At 48.0% G+C, this 19,033-nt stretch overlaps 1 protein-coding gene across 5 annotated transcripts in view; it reads left to right on the plus strand.

Annotated features, from left to right (window-relative positions):
• Positions 1–19,033, plus strand: part of SLC28A1 (solute carrier family 28 member 1) — a 59,070-nt gene continuing 40,037 nt past the window's right edge. For 2 of the 5 annotated variants that reach the window (XM_072737359.1, XM_072737358.1), the window contains exons 1-8: positions 28–57; positions 364–480; positions 1,277–1,388; positions 3,452–3,546; positions 6,855–7,038; positions 15,692–15,833; positions 16,435–16,548; positions 17,948–18,025. In XM_072737359.1, the coding sequence (XP_072593460.1) occupies positions 1,348–1,388; positions 3,452–3,546; positions 6,855–7,038; positions 15,692–15,833; positions 16,435–16,548; positions 17,948–18,025 (654 nt within the window). In that variant the 5' untranslated portion in view covers positions 28–57; positions 364–480; positions 1,277–1,347. Of the gene's footprint in view, positions 58–259; positions 481–1,276; positions 1,389–2,141; positions 2,231–3,451; positions 3,547–6,854; positions 7,039–15,691; positions 15,834–16,434; positions 16,549–17,947; positions 18,026–19,033 lie in introns of all 5 variants that reach the window. The other 3 variants (XM_026000552.2, XM_072737357.1, XM_026000568.2) reach the window with 3 other exon arrangements.

A 19,033-nucleotide genomic window follows, 5' to 3' on the forward strand; every position in this document is an offset into this window, starting at 1 on the left:
AGCGCGGGGAAAACAGGTTGCTGTCATAATCACTGATTCCATGAGGCAGGGAGGCTGGTAAGATGCAAAATGATCCTAGAGCCTGGGGAGCCTCCAGGGCGAGGCCGGGGTGGGGGTAACATAGGGTAAGAATAGTAAAGATGGGCTTCCTGGAAGAGGTGGGCCAGTGTAGGAGCAGGGGAGAAGAGAGAGGAGGGCTTCTTGGAGGAGGAAAGCCCATTCTAAGGCAGGAGCCCACTGGCCCTGTTTTCCTTGAGAGGAATTGGGGTCCCTGTGCCAGCTGTGGTCCTGGACTCTAGAAGGGGCACTGGACGGAGCTGGAGGGGGGAAGCCCAGCCTACTCGGGCTCTGGACTCTGCCCAGGAATTTGCACTAAAAAGAGAAGACAGGCCAAAGTGCAAGCAGGTTGAATTCATTCGGTCCCCGTGGAAACAACGCGCTTCTGTCCATCCCCGAGAGTAACTCGTTCACCACAAAGATGTGAGTAAGAGGGGGTCCCGCCTCTCTCTGTGCAGTTGTGTGTGTGTGTGCGCACAGGTAGCTAGGTATTCCTGGGCTCTGCCCGTGTGTGCACTGCTACACGTCTCCTTGCTCCCATGTGCACACGTGTATCTGCCGCTGAACATGTGAGCTTAGCCAGGCCAAGTCTGGATAGAGTAGGGTGCTCCCCAAGGGAAAGAAGCAGAGAAGTAACAGGAGTGGGGAGAGATGGGGTCTTAGGGCTCTTATTCAGATGAGCTAGGCCTATGAACTTTAGCAAAAAAAGGACTATATTGGTTCTCAGAATTGAAAAGTCCAGGGGCAAGACTGGCTTCAGGTCTAGTTGGATCCAGGGACTGAAGAGTCTTTGGGATATTGTTTTTCCCTCTTTCAGAGTTGGGAAATTATAACACAGTGAAGGTATCACTTAGTAGCAATGGCTTTAACCTGCTATGGGAATGATGAAAGCTAGAGCCTCTTTTCAGAAAAATGCCTCTATGAGACACATACACATGCTGTACATAATTCCCTCTCTTGCCCTCCCTCTGAGGTGGGTAGAATTTGCCCTGTTCCTGCTGGCCTCCCAGATTTGCAGGGACTTGTGTCCCACAAATTCAGAAGTGAGTGCAGGAAGTGGCACCTTCCTCCGTGGCCCCAAGGCACAAGGAGGGTTGAGTCCTGGAATGACGAAAGCTGCGCCAGGGTCTGCTCCCCGCTTCTAGCCCTCTCTGGGCCCCTCGCCTGGGTCCTGCCTCACCTTCTGCTTTCAGCTTTGGGCTCTGACTCTGTCTTTCAGCCGGAAGGTGCAGCACATGGAGGACGACGCACCCAGACGAAGAGAGTCCATCTCTCTCACATTTGTGGCCAATGGTCTGGAGAACAAGGGGGTTGAGCTCTTGGAAAGCCTGGTCAGTTCCCCATTTTGGCCCTCTGGGGGGAGGGCCCTTCGTTCACCATCTTCCTGCACCCTCCCTATCCCTTTGCTTGAAAAATTAGGAAACTCCCCAACATGTTGGCCTCCTCAATGCAGAGCAGCCCCTTTATTTCACTCCTTAACCATGTGTTGGGTACCTATGATGAGCCACGATAGCCTCCCCTAGTCAGAAAGGCCGAGATCTGAAAAACAAGGAGAGAGGGAGTGATTGGAGGTGGATGGGGGCGGATCTCTGGGGAAGTCTCAGCCTTTAAGGAGCTGGCCATCCTGTCCTTGCTCTGGGATGGCCAAGTAGACACCCAGCAATCAGAACTTTGGAGCCTGATATGACATCCTTTGCCCTCCCAACCTCCCCTGACAAGGCCCCCTGCCCCTTCACCTCACTGCCCAACCCCGGGGTGTGCCTTTCACACTGTCATCTGCAAGAACAACCATCCCTCAGCCACTGAAACACAACTCCACGGACAGATGGAGGGCAAGTGGTGTCCTGGAGCCATACAACGAGCTCCCCCAAACAGTCACAGCGGAGGCTCAGTGTCTCTTCCACCCACAGACCATGAGCTCCCCGAGGGCAGGATGCGTCTAGCACTGAGTCCCGCACACAGTGGGCATTCCAGGTGTGCTTTGCAGAATGTAATTAAGTTGTCCTCTAGTTACTGCCTGTGCACACAGCTGGCAGCTGGGGTCTCTCTCCACTCACATTCTGGTCACTCTCTGGTGGCTATAGGAGGAAGGCCGGATCCCTGGCCATGACTCAGGCCCCGAAGAGGGTGGGGACAGCCGGAACGAGGCCAGCCCAGAGCCCTTCTCCGGATGGTAGGTGGTCTCCAGCAGGGACGAGGGTTGGCCTGGGGAGGAGGCCACTATGGGGAGCAGGGACAGGGAACCGGGCCTCCTGACAAGGGGTAGGGGCCTCTCTTGTGGAAGAAAGGAGCAGATATGCTTTAGCTCACAAATGGGCACTGTTGGGTGTTACCCTGGGGCTGAGCCAGGCCAAGGGTTCCCACCTGCTCTGAAGTGGCCAAAACGAAATCCCTCAGGAACCGCAGTATTTACTGTGGGGCTGTTCTGATTGAACAAGCCTGACCCTCCCTCAACTTCCCCATCTGCCTTCTACCCCTTTCAGTCTCTGGGGGCACCCCAGGGAACCTCAAGGCTGAGTTTGAAAACCCCTGGACTGCGGTGGTCCCCTCATTTCCCACGGGGAGGCTGAAGCCCCCAGAGGAAGAGAGGCCCTGGTCACACAGGCAGCAAGTATGAGCCTAGAACTTGGTCTCTTGACGGCTGGGCTCACCGGGGCCCCACCGGCCAGATCCTGAGCCGCGAGAGCATGAAGAGTAGGGCTGATGGAGGCAAGGGAGTCCATCTGTCCGCCTTGGGTGGGAGGTTGGGGAAGAATGCCTCCCATGGAAAGCGGGAGGGGGGACCTCGAAGGGAGGGGCGCCCTAAAACAGCCGGTGGCTGGATCTGCGCCCAGTGAGGACCTCCTACGTGCTGAGCCCATGGGGCCCCCGAGGCTGTCCTGGTGTCAGCTTCTCCTCCAGGGATAGGCACGTGGCCCGACGGCCGGGTGAGAAGTGGCATCTGCTGGGGCGGGAAGGGGGGTGCTGTGGGCGTGGGGCAGGCTGTCCACAAGCCGGGAGGGGCTGCTGGCTCGGTGGGTGAGTCTCGCCCCGGGGAAGCATGCAGAGCTGGGAGCCTCTGCACCTGGCTCCGCAGACAGGTGGAGGTGGATTGGGGGGGGGGGCAGGGTTGGCGCTCTGTGCAGGCACAGGCTCCTCCTTATCGGCTCAATTAACTGCTTCCCAGGCCCGAGAACAGAAGTATCAGGAGGGCGGTGGTGCTGCTCCAGGCCTGGCGGGCCCGAGCCACTTAGCCTGCTCTGGCTTGGGGTTGCCCAGCCCTGTGGTGTCAGGGCCAGTGCCGGGCTTGCCCCATGTCTCCATTTTCCTGGGGATGCACCTGAATGGCTTCTACCTGACATGTTGACAGTGGGAATCTGGGGCCACTCATGGACCAGGCTGGTACTCTCCGCAGGAGGAGCCTGCAGCCAGCCCTGAGGGCCACCAGACGCTTCTGCAGGGAGCACGCACAGCTGTTTCAATGGATCTGCACAGGCCTGCTCTCTACCGGTGAGCCGGGGGCCCAGCCCCACCTGGGAGACAGCTGTTCCCACCCCAGCGTGCCGCCCCCTCCCCCCAGCCACCTCCACCCCAGCCATCCGTGTCTCAGGGCATTCACATCTCCTTGTCATCCTGCCGGCCTGGGACCAGCTGCACAGAGGGTGCTGGCAGAGGAAGCGGCAGAGTGAACCCAAGGAGGCATGGAGATGGGGGCAGGGGCGGGAGATTGGGGGAGCAGGGGGTTCAAGAGAGGTAATAGCATCTCTGCAGTGAGGGGAACCGTGGAACAGGGGATTTAGTGACAAACACCACTAGGGCCTGGGGGTGGGGGGCTGGATTGGACTGAATGGGAGGTGAGGCAGTATAGACAGCAAGTGTAGACAGCTCTTTGGAGGGATTTTTATGAGGACAGGTGGGAATATTAACCAGGAGGGTGTGACAGTGTCAAGGAAGGGGTGTGCTGCTGACAGGAGCACTTGGGCCGTGTTTGTGAGCTGAGGTAGGGCGTGGGGGTTACGGAAAGGAGGAGAAAGATGAGGCAGAGGAAGCCAGAGAAAGGGGGGCAAAGGGACAGGTGGAGGGGTGGGTCCTCTTGTCCTGCAGGTAGGAGAGGGAGGGATGAGGGGGGTGTGGCTGTGGCTGCAGAGTACCCTGCCCCGCAGGGGGCCAGGCAGGGAGAGGACGGTGAGCGCCATGATGGCAATGGCCCCGGTCTCTGTGGAAAGTGAAAGAAGCGGGTGGTCTGCTGAAACGGGCTGGTTCACGGCCCTCGGAGCTGCTTCCTTCTAGAGATGCCTGAGACACTGAAGTAGTCCTTTGGCAGGTTCTGAGCCCGGGCCTTCTCCGTGCCCCCGTGCTTCCACCCTCACTCAGACTCAGACCCATTTCTCCTGAAGAAGTGATTGAAGTAGGAGCACCTGGGCGGCTCAGTCTTGGTTTCAGCTCTGGTCATGATCTCAGGGTCGTGAGATTGAGCCCCGTGTCCTACTCAGCACTCAATGCAGAGTCCACTTGAGATTCTCCCTCTCCCCATCTTGCCCACTTTCTCTCTCTCTCAAATAAATCTTAAAAACAAAAAGAAATGATTGCAATAGATCATGAAAATTACCTATCTCATCCTATCTCCAACTTTGTCATGGTGTAAATCATCCATGTCAGTGAGTTATCCTTTATAATGGCCAATCTCCATTTTCTCCATGTTTGCATGATCTTGCTTTCCTTCAGCTCTTTTAAAAAATATATTATTTATTTGATAGCACAAGCAGGCAGAGGGAGAAGCAGGCTCCCTGCTCAACAGGGAGTCCAACATAGGGCTCGATCCCAGGATGGTAGGATCATGACCTGAGCCAAAGGCAGATGCTTAACTGACTGAGCCACCCGGGCACCCCTCCTTCAGCTCTTTGTTAACTTTTCCTTTCATGTCTCCTATGGGGAGACCCCTCATGTGCTTCTGGGAGTAGGCACAGTAGAGAAATAAAGCCCACATTCTCAGCATTTTGTGCCTGAGCAATGGTGTGCTCACCTTACTTGGCCTTTCTCCGAGGGTGCAAAGATCACCCTGGCCACTGACCAGGGCCTTGGTGTCCCCAGTCTCAGAAGAAGACCCATATTTCTGGCCAAGTTGCGGGAGGTCTTTGATTGGGTCATGTGCCTATCACTGCTAAAGTGGGTCGGATACTGCAGGACCATATGGGTTGAGAGTGGCAGGTGCCCAAAAGGAAAAGACAAGTCCGGTCACCAGAGGGGTGGACAGATCCTCAAAGAACACAAATCATTCCCAAGACACATTTCTCCATGCCCCATCTGGGGGACGTGTCCACACTGCCTCCTCTCCTGCACCGTGTGCCAGTACCTCCTGAGTCACGGCCCCCAGGAGAGACAGATGTGGGTAGGGATTTTAGCTCAATTTCCTCCCATTGTGAGTCATCATGCTTCGCTGGCCTCAGGTGCCTCATCTCTAGATGGGGATCAGCACAGACCCAGCTGTGGGTGGTCCAAGCAATAACCCCGCTGGGGCTGAGAGGTGCTGAGCACAGCACCCCTCCCGCACAGCACCCCTCCTGCGCCCTGTGCCTGTGTCATGGTCCCTGCCCTGCAGAGCCACCCTGCATGCCCCTGGGACACCAGCCCTGAGACTTATGTGGGAGATAAAGGTAGCTTGATTTCATAGAACTCCACTCATATCCTTTTTCAATTTCGTCAGCCCAAGAGTGATAGGGACTGAGTTTCTGTCAATAGAGAACATCCCATCACCGTTTTTCCCAGTGTCCCCAAGGGGGCGTGTCCACTCCCCATTCTCAGCAGTGTACCCACCTGCCCACTTCTGCGAGTGCCACCGTTCTCCATCCTGGCAGGTCACCGTGGAGGCCCCTCATTCTGCTCTCCTTCCCCCATCCTCTTCCCAGATACTCACAGAGATCACTCCTGTCACCTCGGTGCCTGCTTTGGTGTGTAGAACCTCAGAAACTTCCTGTGGCTCTGCCTGCCCAAAGTGCCCAGGTGCTCCTGTCTCTGAAACCTTGCTGCCTCCCGGGGCCAGTCTCCTCTGCTCCCAGGAACCCACCCGTGTCTTTCAGCTAGTCTGTCCTCCAGTTAGTCTGTCCTTTAACTAGTCTGTCCTCCAATGAGTATCCTCTAACTAGTCTGACAGCAGAGGGGTAGGGTAGGACTTTCACTTGTTCAGTGTCACAGCCCACATTTTTACCCAGTGGAAAAGCTGTAAGTCCTTTCCATCCTTCAAGGGCCCTGGCTTCTGAAGTTCACGAGTCAGGGAGAGACATTTCCCCCTCTGCTATCCATGGTCATATTCCTTTCTTGAGGCAGAACACAGATTGGCTCAGCTGCTCGAAGAGGAGAGGAGGAGGAGGGGAGAAAGAGATTCTAGGGAGAGAATGGTCCGTATTTTCAGAGTAGGTTCCTGCACACAAGAGTGAACTCCTCCCTGGAGTGACTGATCTGTCCACCTCCACCCGCCATAGAACCTTGTGCCGTCTGGGACATAGTAGGCCCTGTGCCAATGCTCAGAGACTCCCGTTGTCTGGCCCCCTCCTCCACACCCTCATCCCTCACAGCTGGTCAGTGCATCCACGATGTGCAAAGCCCCTCCGCACACCTTCCTTGTTATGCCAGAATGACCCTCCAGCACAGTAGGGATGACTGTCCCCAGCTCCAGAGGAAGAAGTTGAGGCTCAGAGAGGTTGAGTAACAGTCCTATCCTCTGTGCTTTGGATGGGACAAGGTGGAGCTGGAGGCCAGGGAGGCAGCCCCTGTCATTGTCAGTGACCCCCTTCCTGTGTTTCATTCCCACCCACTCCCAGTGTTCGCTGCCTTCCTGCTGACTGCCAGCCTCCTGGATTTCCAGAGGGCCCTGGCGCTCTTTGTCCTTACCTGTGTGGTCCTTACCTTCCTGGCCCATGGCCTGCTGAAGAGGCTGCTAGGGCCCCGACTGCTGAGGTGTGTCAAGGCCCTGGGGCACTGCCGCCTGCGCTTCTGGGTTGAGAGGTGAGTGAACTTACAGCCCCAGGCAGGGTGGGGAGGCCATCGGAGGAGGCCTCTGAGTCAGCTCCAGGGTCACCACCAGGCTTGGGTGAAGAAGGCCTCTGTCCCTGTCCCACCAGGGGGTTCCTGGGCTGTGGAACCCACTCCCCTCTGCTTGCCTCTTGGGAACCCCAGGGCAGGTGGCTTGGATGGCCGCAGCTATCTCTGGTTCTCTGCCCCAGTGATAGGAGGTGTCTATGATCTGAGAACAGGACTCCACAGTTTCCTGAGCTCAGAGGTTCCAGCCCATTCAGACAGGGAGGACCTGTGTCAGTGCCTCCTATAAGATCACCTGGGGTATGAGAGACAGACAGTTACAGGGGACAAACCACCCCTGCACTCAGTCAGCAGGCTATATTGGGAGCCAGGTGTCCATGCATTTAGGTAGTCCCTAGGGGATTCTCATGCAGCCAGCTGTGTTCCTGGACAACAGTTTGTGATTCTGGACAACAGTTTGTGATTCCCTGGTTTTCAAACTGGCTTCCTTAGAGGTCTGGAAACCTTGGAGGTGCCATAGGGCAGGAGAGAAGGATTGGAGGGGGAGCATCAGAAACCCTGCCCCAAATCTCCATTTCAACCAGGAAGCTCTATTGTATCTGTTTTATAAACTGAGGTTTGCAAAAAATTAAAATGAAAATAAACAATTAGCTGAGGGGAAAAAAAAGGTTTCTGTGCCTTAAAAAAGTTCTGAAGACCCCCAGTCTATTTCAGGACTCCGTTTTGTTGATAAAGAAACTGATGCTCAAGGATATCCAGTGACTGAGCTAGGGAGGTACCACACAAAATGATTTGAGCAGGCCTATGTGTGAGCACCTTGTTTTCATTTTATTTATAAATAAATATATAATGAATAATTATTCATAATTATAATTTATAATTTTAAATACATTGAATAAAAAATTTAAAATTACATAAACTTTGAGTAAGATTTAAACATTTATAATTTTTTTGAAAGGCAGGGCCTTTTTTTTTTTTAGATTTTATTTATTTATTCATGAGAGACACAGAGAGAGAGAGAGGCAGAGACATAGTCAGAGGGAGAAGCAGGCTCCATGTAGGGAGCCCGACGTGGGACTCGATCCCAGGTCTCCAGGATCACACTCTGGGCTGAAGTCATCGCTAAACTGCTGGGCCACTGGGGCTGCCCAAAAATTTATAATTTGTAATTAAATTTATAAATAGTTTTTTTTTGCAGCTAGACTTTTATTAAACCAGCACAGTATTAAGTAGATTAGTAGTCTAAGTAGATTGTGATATGATAAAATGCACGTTGTAATCCCTGGAGCAGCTAAGAAACTAAAAAAAAAAAAAAAAAAAAAAAACCACAAAAGTGTGTCACTTAAATAGTAGAAAAAGAATTAAATAGATTTGTAAAAGGATTTATTTTTACAATAATCTATTTGTGACAAATCATTGATACTGGCTTTCCTTTGAGGTATTGATACAAAGTTTCCTTTAAAAATATATGCAGCTTAATTAGACTTTATGAAAAGCAAACTTTTTTGATTCAAAGGACACCATCAAGAAAGTAAAAAGAAAACCCACAGAATGGGAGAAAATATTTATTTATTTTGATAAAGGACTTGCTTCTAGAATTACAACTTAACAATTAAAAGACAACTCAATTGAAGAATGGGAAAAGGGTTTGAATAGACATTTCTCCAAAGATATATGAATAGCCAGTAAGTACATGAAAACATGCTTAACATCATTAGCATCATAAAAATGCAAATTGAAACCACATGAGATACTACTTCACATTTACAGGGATAATAGCAAAAAAGATAGATGATAACAAGACTTGGCTCAGATGTGGAAGACTTGAAGCGCTCATCCACTGTGGGTAGAAATGTGCAATGGTGCAGTTGCTTTAGAAAAGTTAGTTCCGGGGGGCCTAGGTGGCTCAGTTACATGGCTGCCTTCAGCTCAGGTCATGATCCTGGGGTCCTGGGATCGAGCTCCACATCAGGCTTCCTGCTCAGCAGAGAGTCTTATTCTCCCTCTGCCCTTTCCCTCTCACCCCCCTTGTGTTCTCTTTCTCTCTCATAAGTCTTTAAAAAGAAAACGGTTCCTCAAAATACTATACATGGAGTTACTACATAGTAACTGGTGTTACCATACATAGCAATTCCACTCTGAAGTATATATACTTAAGAGAGGGATCCCTGGGTGGCGCAGTGGTTTGGCGCCTGCCTTTGGCCCAGGGCGCGATCCTGGAGACTCGGGATCGAATCCCACATCAGGCTCCCGGTGCATGGAGCCTGCTTCTCCCTCTGCCTATGTCTCTGCCTCTCTCTCTCTCTCACTGTGTGCCTATCATAAATAAATAAAATTAAATTAAAAAAATTATACTTAAGAGAAAGGAAAACATATGTCCATTCAAAAACTTGTACACAAATGTTCATAGTAACATTATTTATAATAGCCAAAAAGTGGAAACAACCCAAGTGTCCATGAACTGATAAGAGAATAACTCAAATATTTGTATCCATATAATGGAATCCTATTTGGCCACAAAAAGGAAAGCTACATATTACAATAATAACAAAGTTTGAAAACATTATGCTTTTTTGTACGTAGCTATTACATGTAGGGCAATCTGTCTTTAAGGAGGGATAAATTACTCTAAAATAGATGAATCCTAGATAGTTTTCCCTTCAAGTCAAGTGTCTTGTTGTTTAGGTATTCATAAACTTCTTGTTTAAAATGAAAAAAAAAAAAAAGAAAACATTATGCTAAGTGAAAGAAACCGGCCACAAAGAACCATTTATATGAAATGTCCAAATTGGCAAATCTATAGAGACAGTAGATTAGTGATTAACTAAGATTGAGGGGAGAAGATGGCAAGACTGGGGGTGATGGCTAGAGGTGCTAGGTTATTCTTTGGACTGGCAAGATATTCTAAAATTGATTATAGTGATGGTCACACACATCTGTGAATATACTGAGGATCATTACACTCTATACTTTAAATGGGCAAATGTATGGTAGTGAATTTTGTCTCGATTTAAAAAATACATTATTTGATATTGGCTTCCAGTCAAGATGGGGTAACAGAGACCACCTGAAACAACTAAAAGAACTGGAATAAATTTTTGAAACAATAGCTCTTAAAATATTTGATGTCAGGTACCAGAAGACAGTGATCCTGGAGAAACAGGAAACAAAGGAGATGGGCCCTATGGTTGCCATCCCCCATACCACATTGAGAGAGTTTCCAGGCTGCAGTGCAGGGGAAGGGAGCCAACGTGGGCCAGTGGATTTCCTAGCTTGAGAATATAGAGCTGGAAAGCAGGGAAGCCAAAGTGGTGAGCATTCACAATGCAGAGTATGAGAGAAAATGTTGGCAGAGAGAGAAAACTCCAGAAATTCACAGAGGGTCCTCTTTCACTATGTAATTGAGTTTTGATCAGTGAATGTAAATGAGAAAACCATCCAAAGCATAGGAAAGACCAGTCTGAAAGGATTAGAGGGAACGGTGCCTGGAAACTACATGGGACCAGAAATAGTGTTATTCTCAACAGAGTGGAAACTTCATAACTTCACAGGGCATTATTTAGAGTACTAAAGATCTTGGGTCAATAGTAGGGAAAAACTAACCATAGAATAAAACCTCCTCAGACTCTGCATAGCAAATCTTGAAAAAAAAACTTGAGTCAAACAGAATGTCAATTAATCATGGCTAAACTGTAAGTTGGTATATGTACCTGAAGTCTCCAGAAGAGAAAGAGGGAAGAAAAACATACTTGAAGAACTTATGTCCAAAAAACACCAAATTTGTTGCAAATTATAAATCCAAAGAAACTCCACAGACCTCCAGTACAAGAAACAAGAAGAAAACCACACCAAAATACATCATAACCAAATTGCTTAAAACTGGTGATAAAACAGAAAATTCTAAAAACAACTAGAGAAGAAAACCTATGCAGAGGAACAAAGATACAGATGACAGCAGATTTCTTCTTAAAAACAATACAAATGAAAAGGCAATGGAACAATAAAAACAAAAGTGTGTAAATCTAGAGTTCTTTACCAGTGAAACATCCTTCCAAAAAGGTGAAACAGGACTATTTTAGATATACAAAAGCTGGAAGAAGTTTCCAGACATAAAAAGCAGACCTGCACTACAAGAAATGTTGAAGGAAAATCTTCAACCAGAAAAAAACTGATATGAGGGGGAAATCTAGATCTATACAAAAGAGTAAAGAGCATTGAATGGGTAAATATAATGACTATTTTTATTTAAATCTCTTTCAAAGGTAATCCATATATAAAACAAGAATAACATTATATTGTGGAATTTATATGTAGAAGTGAAGAACAAGAGTTGGGAGGGAAGAAATGAAATTATATTGCTGTAAAGTTTTTATACTGAACATAAAGTAGTATAATATCACTTAAAGGTAGATTGTGATAAGTTAAAGATGTATATTATAAATGCTAAAGCAACTACTAAAATAACATGAAAGGGTGTTGTAGCTAACAAGTTTAAAAAAAGGTAAGAGATAAAGGAGAATCATTTTTAAGTAGTCTGAAAGAAGGTAGAAAAATAGGAAAAGAGGAATGAAGAACAGATGGGACAAATAGAAAATAAATAACAAGATGGTAGACACAACCTTCCTCCAGAACCAATAATCACATTAAGTGTACAGACCAGTATCTTTCATGAATAAAGATGTAAAAATTATTAACAAAATATTAGAAAACCAAGTGCAATAGTATACAAAAGGGATAATATATGAGTGAATGGGGTTTATCCCAGGAACCCAAAGTTGGTTTAATATTTTAAAAATGTCATAGGTCATATTAATAGACTAAAAAGAAAACATATGATCATGCCAATAGACTTCAGAGAAAGCATTTGACATAATTCAGCATTTATTCCTGATAAGAATTCTGAGCAGAGTAGGAATAACAACAGCAAAATCTACAGCTAACGTCATACCGAACTGTGAAAAACTGAATAATTTTCCACTGAGATCAAGAATATAAGAATATCCCTCTCACCACTTTTATTCAACATTGTACTAGAGGTTCTAGCTTGTGTGATAAGGTAAGAAAAAGAAATGAAAGACATGTAGGTTGAAAAAGAAGTCAAATTGTCTTTATTCACAGACAACATGATTGTCTACATAGAAAATCCTATGGAATCTGCCCCCAAAAGCTAATAGAACTGATAAGTGGGTTTAACAAGCTGCAGGATACAAGATCAACAGGCAAAAAATATATTTAAGTATACTAAGAATAAGCAGTAATAAGTTAAAATTGTAAATGCCATTTAGAATAGCATGAAACATAAAATACTTAAAGTAAAATCTGACAAAAGATATGCAAACTTGTACATTGAAACTTGCAAAAACACTGCTGAGAGAAATTAAAACTTAAATAGTGGGACAATAATCAGTTTCCTGGATCAAAAGCCTCAGTATTGTCAATATATCAATTCTCCTCAAATCAATCTATTGATTCTTACAATAGCTCAGTCAAAATTATAGCAGACTTTTGGGGTATAAACTGATGAGATGATTCTAAAATTCAAATGATTAATTTATACTATCTGTCTTTAAGACTTACTGTGAAGCTATAGTAATCAATACAATATGGTATCAGCATTAAAAAAGACAAATAGATAAATAGAATTGAATAGAGAGCCCAGAATTTATATATATATATAAAAACACATACACACATATATCTCCAATTGACTTTTGACAAGAGTGCTAAAGCCATTCAATGGAGAAATAATCATCTCAACATATTATGTTAAAACAATGGTATATTCATTGTCAAAAGGAAGAAGAGAAACAATATAATAATTCATGCCTCAAATAATTATAGTTATAAATTATAATTATAAATTATAATTTATAATTATAAAATTATATATAATTTTCCACTATAGAAAATTAACTGAAAATAGATCATAAATGTAAATTGAAAGCCTAAAACTATAAAACGTCTATAAGAAAATGTAGGAGAAAATCTTTGTGACCTTGAGTTAAGTAAATTTCTTAGATACAAAACCAAAATCAAAATCCATTAAAAAATTGGACAAATTGAATTTCAGCAGATTTAAGAACTTCTCTTCAAAAGACATGGTTAAGAGAATAAAAAAACAAGGCATGGCTATGAGAAAAGTTTTACAAATCACACATTTGACAAAGAGCTTGTATCCAAAGTATATTAAGCTCTCTCAAAACTCAATAATAAGAAAAACAACCCAATTGAAGAATGGGCTCAAGATGTGAACAGACATTTCATTAAAGAAGAAATGCAAGTGGTGAATAAGCACATGAAAAGATGCTCAACATTATTAATTATTAGGGAAATGCAAACCACAAACAAATACTACTGCATGTCTATTAGATTACTAGAATTTGAAAGACTGACCATATGAAGTGTGGCAAAGATGTAGAGGAACTGGAATGCTGGTGGGAGTGTAAAATTGTACAGTCACTTTGGAAAACAGTTTGGCAGTCTCCTAAAAAGTTAGACCTGCCATATGACCACCCATTCCACTTACCCAAGTATTACCCAGGTAGTATTGACCCAAGGAAAATGAAAGTGTGTAGCCACACAAAAACTTGCATATGAATGTTTCAATGTTCACAGCAGCTTTATCTGTCATAGCCATCACTGGAAACAACCTTAATGTCCATCAGCAGGCAAACGGATAAGCCAATTGTGCATCCATGCAAGGGAATACTGTTCAGCAATAAATGAGTTACTGATACGTGCAAAAACATGGAGGAATCTCAAAAATAGTTATGCTGAGTGAAAGAAGTCAGATAAAGGATATGTATGGTATGATCTCATTTATATAAAATTCTAGAAAATGCAAACTAATCTAGTGACAGAGAGCAGGTCAGTTGTTGCCTGGGGACAAGGAGGGAGGCCAGGAATTACTGAGGAGCCATGGATATGATAAGTTCAATTATTTTTTTAAAAAAATATTTTATTTATTTATTCATGAGAGATACACAGAGAGGCAGAGATACAGGCAGAGGGAGAAGCAGGCTCCATGCAGAGAGCCTGATGTGGGACTCAATCCTGGGTCTCCAGGATCACACCCTGGGCTGCAGGTGGTGCTAAACCACTGTGCCACCAGGGCTGCCCTATAAGTTCAATTCTTAATTGTAGCGATGGTTTCAAGGTGCCTACATACATTAAAACTTATCAAATTATATGCTTTTTTTTTTTTTTTTTTTTTTTTTAGAGAGAGAGAGAGAGTACACATGTGTGCAAGCGGGGTGTTGAGGAGCAGAGGGAGAGGGAGAGAGAGAATCTTAAGCAGTCTCCATGCCCAGTGCAGAGCCCAACATGGGGCTCAATTTCACAACCCTGAGATAATGATCTGAGCCAAAATCAAGAGTTGAATGTCAATTGACTGAGCCATCCAGATGCCCTTCTTTTTATTCAATTTTGTAAATTGTATATTTCAACATATTCTATTTGTTATATGTCAATTGTGCTTCTCCAAAGCTGTTAAAAACAAATGACAACAACAAAAACCCAGCCCAAAACATGTATTTGCTTGTTATTTTTATTTTGTTTTAAGTAGTTTCCACACCCAGTGTGGGGCTTGAACTCATGACCCTGAGACTAAGAGTTACAGGTTCTACAGACTAAGACAGCTAGATGTCCCTGCACTTAAGTGTTTATGAAGTGAGTTAATGTCAAGAGAAACAGTAAGGCGAGTGGTACAGAGACAAGGTGGAAACTGTGCCCGTGGACCAGGGGTGTTAGGTGCTTGGAGACACGGGCCGAAGTAAGTGGTGAACTCCAGACGTGAGCTCTGGTCCTGGATCTGCCTCTTACCAGCTGCTGGCCATGCATGGAGCTAGTTAAGAGGATATGCTTGCTGCCCAGGTGCCTGGGTTAAAATCTCAGATCTGCTACTGTTCAAATAGATGGCCATGGGCAAGTCATTGAAACTCACTGTGCCTCAGTTTCTTTGCTTCTATAGTGAGGGCAGTGACCATATGTCTCTCAGCATCCAGTGTAGTTCCTGGCATGTAATAGATAGATTTTCAGTGAACATTAGCTGTCATCAGTTGTTCCGGATGAGTTGATGACCAGGTTGGGGGTAGACCTCGAGCACCCAATGCCCAAACCTCCTGGATAAGCCAATTCCAGCCTCAGAGAGGGAAGCATGGCCTCGAAGCTTTCTTCCAGGCCTCAATCTCAGGCGCTTGGCTCACCTGCCTAGAGTGACATTATTGCTCTGGGAATCGGAGCCCACGGTCCCAACTGCTGTGTCCTGGGCCACCCAGGCCCCACTTCACCCTGACAAGGTCAGAGGCTGGGCTGAGCATCACCAAAAGCCGTGGGAGTTCCTGCCCCTTGCTGGAGCTGTGTTCTTGGCACCGTGTAAAGCTGAGCACGCACATTCTCCCATTTAGTCCTCTTGGCAGCCTGGAGACATGCAGGTCTTTGGCTTCATTTTCCCAAATGGGGGCACTAAACTCAGAAAGCCTACGTAGTCTGTGTGAGGTCACATGACTCTCCTCCCACCAGCCCCAAGTACCCTTTCCCTGGGGACCTGGGTGCTACTGTGGGGGTGGGAAGCAGGTGGAGGAAATGCTGAGAGTGGTAGATTTCTGTCTCTCTCCTTCAGGGGTCTGGCCCTCGCTGCTTTCCTGGGCTTGATCCTGTGGCTGATTCTGGACACGTCCCAGCGACCTGAGCAGCTAGTGTCCTTTGCAGGAATTTGCGTGTTCATCGGTCTCCTCTTTGCCTGCTCAAAGCATCACTATGCAGTGAGTACTTAGTTGTCAGGCCTGGACAGGGCCACCACCCCCTGAAGCCAGGGTCCCTCCCTGTTTCACTGTGTGGTTAACATCTCCCCACAGCCTCCAGTCAAGCCTGGAGATCCTCATGCACACCTGAGAGTGACCCTGATCAGTGACCCTCTGTTGGGAATGTGGGCACCAAGGGAGTGAGTGGGGTTGGGGCAGTCGGGAGCCCTGCCCGGGGAGGTGGGCAGGGGAAGGGCCAGGCAGATGGAGGTTACACTAAAGCCAGAGCCTGAGGCCACAATGCCCACCCAGTGATGACCAGGACCCAGTGCCATGGCAGGCTGGAGGCTGCTGGTGTCCTGCATGGGTCCTGAGACCTCACCCCACCACTGCCCACGGCCCCAGGCCTGTTCCTGCTAGTGTGTGTCCTATTACGACTCCAGGGGGCTGTGACCATTGGCAACAGGCCCAGAGTTCTGGCTGGGTCCAGTCTCATTCCTCCAGATGGGCCAAACCTCCCACCTCCCCTCAGTAGCACCATGATCTCTGCCCTTACCCCATGCAGTTTCCTGTGGGTCCCCTAACGAGCTGAGCTCGCCAGCACCTTTCTATTCGGTGGCAGGTGTCCTGGAGGGCTGTGTCCTGGGGCCTTGGACTACAGTTTGTGCTTGGACTCTTTGTCATCAGAACAGAACCAGGATTTATTGCATTCCAGTGGATGGGCAACCAGATCCAGGTGTGTGCATAGGATCCAGCTGCCCAGGGTGTCATGAGTTGCCAGAAAATAGAGGTGAGGCCGTAGAGGGGGATTGGGACCAGAACAGTGGGTGTGCCCTGGGTCCCAGACCAGGTGAGCAGCTGGGGGCCAAGCAGCGTGGCTGCTATGTCCCTCAGGCCTGGGACCACCTACCCAGATGGAGCTGTCCTTTCAGAGGCTGGTATGATGTGGAAGGGAATTTCAGGACAGGAAGCTTCTTGGGATACCCGGGTACAAGGCATGTGGCCCTAGGCAGTCACAAGTTACATGGGACTTATAATAGTTAAAAGTGCTAGAAAAAAAATACAAATGATTTGCTTTGTGTACATGCATGCTTACAAATAATGTTCAGTTTCTTGAAGTCATGTTTTTTATTCCATTTATTGTAGTAAATACACATGGCACAAAATTTAAAATATTCACCATTTTTAAGTGTCATGAAGTTCATTCACACTGTTGTGCAACTGTCACGAGTCACTTCTTAAAATAGAAGTTATCGAGGGCACATGGTTAGTCCTCCACTCACCCGGGTCTCACTGTCTGGAATTTCCATGTGCTGTCTGGTGGGAAGTTGAGGGTGGAGCAGAGAAATCCCATGTCACGCCCACGGCTCTGCCGTCTTCCTGCCCCCAGAAAAAGATCTCTTGGGGAGCATACGCTCAAAGGAGCAAGCACTCGTGAGTGTGCTTTCACAGAGTGCAGTGACAGATGGTACCCAGGCCCTGTGATGCCCAGGAGGCCCGCAGTCCCTCTCCCCTGACCCCCGACCCACACCAAGGGCACTTGCATGTGGGTTGTGGGGGAAAAGACAGCATTGCTGCTCTGGTCATGACTGTCATTTTATAGATGGGAACACAGAGTCTGGACAAGAGCACTGACTTGTCCCTGTAGTCACAATGCAAGTTCAAGACCTAAAATCAGCTCTGGCAAAAGGGTGGTCGCACAGGGACATGAGGCCACCAGCCTGGGATGGGACGGAATAGGTCATTGGTCAGAGGGAAGTGAGCAGGCACACAAGCCACCACCTAGGAGAGCCCTCAGGTGCGTCTGGCTTGGGAGTTCCTCCTAAAGAGGCCTCCTCCACTGCCTCTTTAGGGCTGTTCCCAAGGTCCCATCCCCAAGTGTTCCTGTGAAGTGACTGGAAAAAGATCTCTTGGGGAGCATATGCTCAGGGGAGCAAGCACCCGTGAGTGTGCTTTCACAGAGTGCGGCGCCAGGTGGTACCCAGGCCCCGCGACGCCCTGGAGCCAGCGGTCCCTCTCCCCTGACCCCCGGGCTGCTGGACAGCTCCCCTGGCCAGCAAGGTCCCCCCAGCTCACCCGGCCCAGCTTCCTGGTCTCCCTCCAGATTTTTACTTTGTTTTGTGTTTTGCTTTCAGATCTTCCTGAGCTACACTGATGTCGGTTCCAGCTTCGTGTTTGGGGAGGCGATGGTCAAGGGTGTCTTCGCATTTCAGGTCAGCTCGACTCTTGGCCCATGAGGCCTGTAGCCAGGGTCACTGGGCGCCTCCAGCTGGGGTGGGGAGGGGTGTCTGGGCAAACAGGTGGGCCAGGAGGACTCCTGCTGGGGGAGCCACGGCCTGGATGCTGGGGAAGAACAAGCCTCGGGGTGCTGAGCCGGGGTGGAGGGCCCACAGTGTTTTCCTCTGCCGCTGTTTTCAGTGTATTTTGTAAAATTTGCCAAGTAAGATATGTCTGTATTCTTTTCCTTAAAAGTCAACGCCCAGATGATAGAATCACGTGAGGCTGAGGACAAGAAGGGGGGGGGCAGGGGGCCGGCACCTGCTTTCGCCTTAGCCCCCACCATGCTGCAGGGAACCTTAGTCCCAAGTGGCCTTCTCAGGCTGCTTCTACTTCCAGGGCCTCTCGGGCCACCCCTGCAGGAAGCTGGCCAGCTGCAAGCTATGACTCTCCTCTGGACTCTTCTGGGCCTGCAGCCCCTCCCTCCGTCCCTCTGTCCTTCTCTCCTTCCAGTAACCAACCAGTTTTTAATGTGCCTCCTGCAGTGCAAATGCTATGGGGGAAACTGACGACCCCAAGACCTTATTGCATGTGACGGGGCCCCACCCTGACTTTAACGGGCAGCCTGAGCTGAGTTTGCCATGGTGCAGCCTGTCCACTGTTCTGAGTAGAAGTGCAGCTGCATTTCTTCTTTCTCCGGTTGGTGGCCTGAGCACCCATGTGCCTCCTTCCCTAAGGAAGGAGCCTCTGGCATGGCTCCCTTCTGCCTCCTCCCTGACCCAAGCTGTCTAAGGACCCTGAACCTGAAGCCCCCTCCAGGCATAAGCTCCACTTCTGATGCCAAGTAGAGAGAGAGACTTCCTGCCACTGTGGCCGTGGCACCATGGACAGGAACTCATGCTGCCTCCTGGAGGACACCCTAGACCACTGTCACCACGGGGCTGCTGTGCGGGATCCCACGTGTAGGTTCAGGAGGTTTCTGTTCTTTATTACTCTGGCCATTA

This window comes from Vulpes vulpes, chromosome 14 (assembly GCF_048418805.1).
Source record: "Vulpes vulpes isolate BD-2025 chromosome 14, VulVul3, whole genome shotgun sequence".
In the NCBI taxonomy this organism is placed as follows: Eukaryota; Metazoa; Chordata; class Mammalia; order Carnivora; family Canidae; genus Vulpes; species Vulpes vulpes.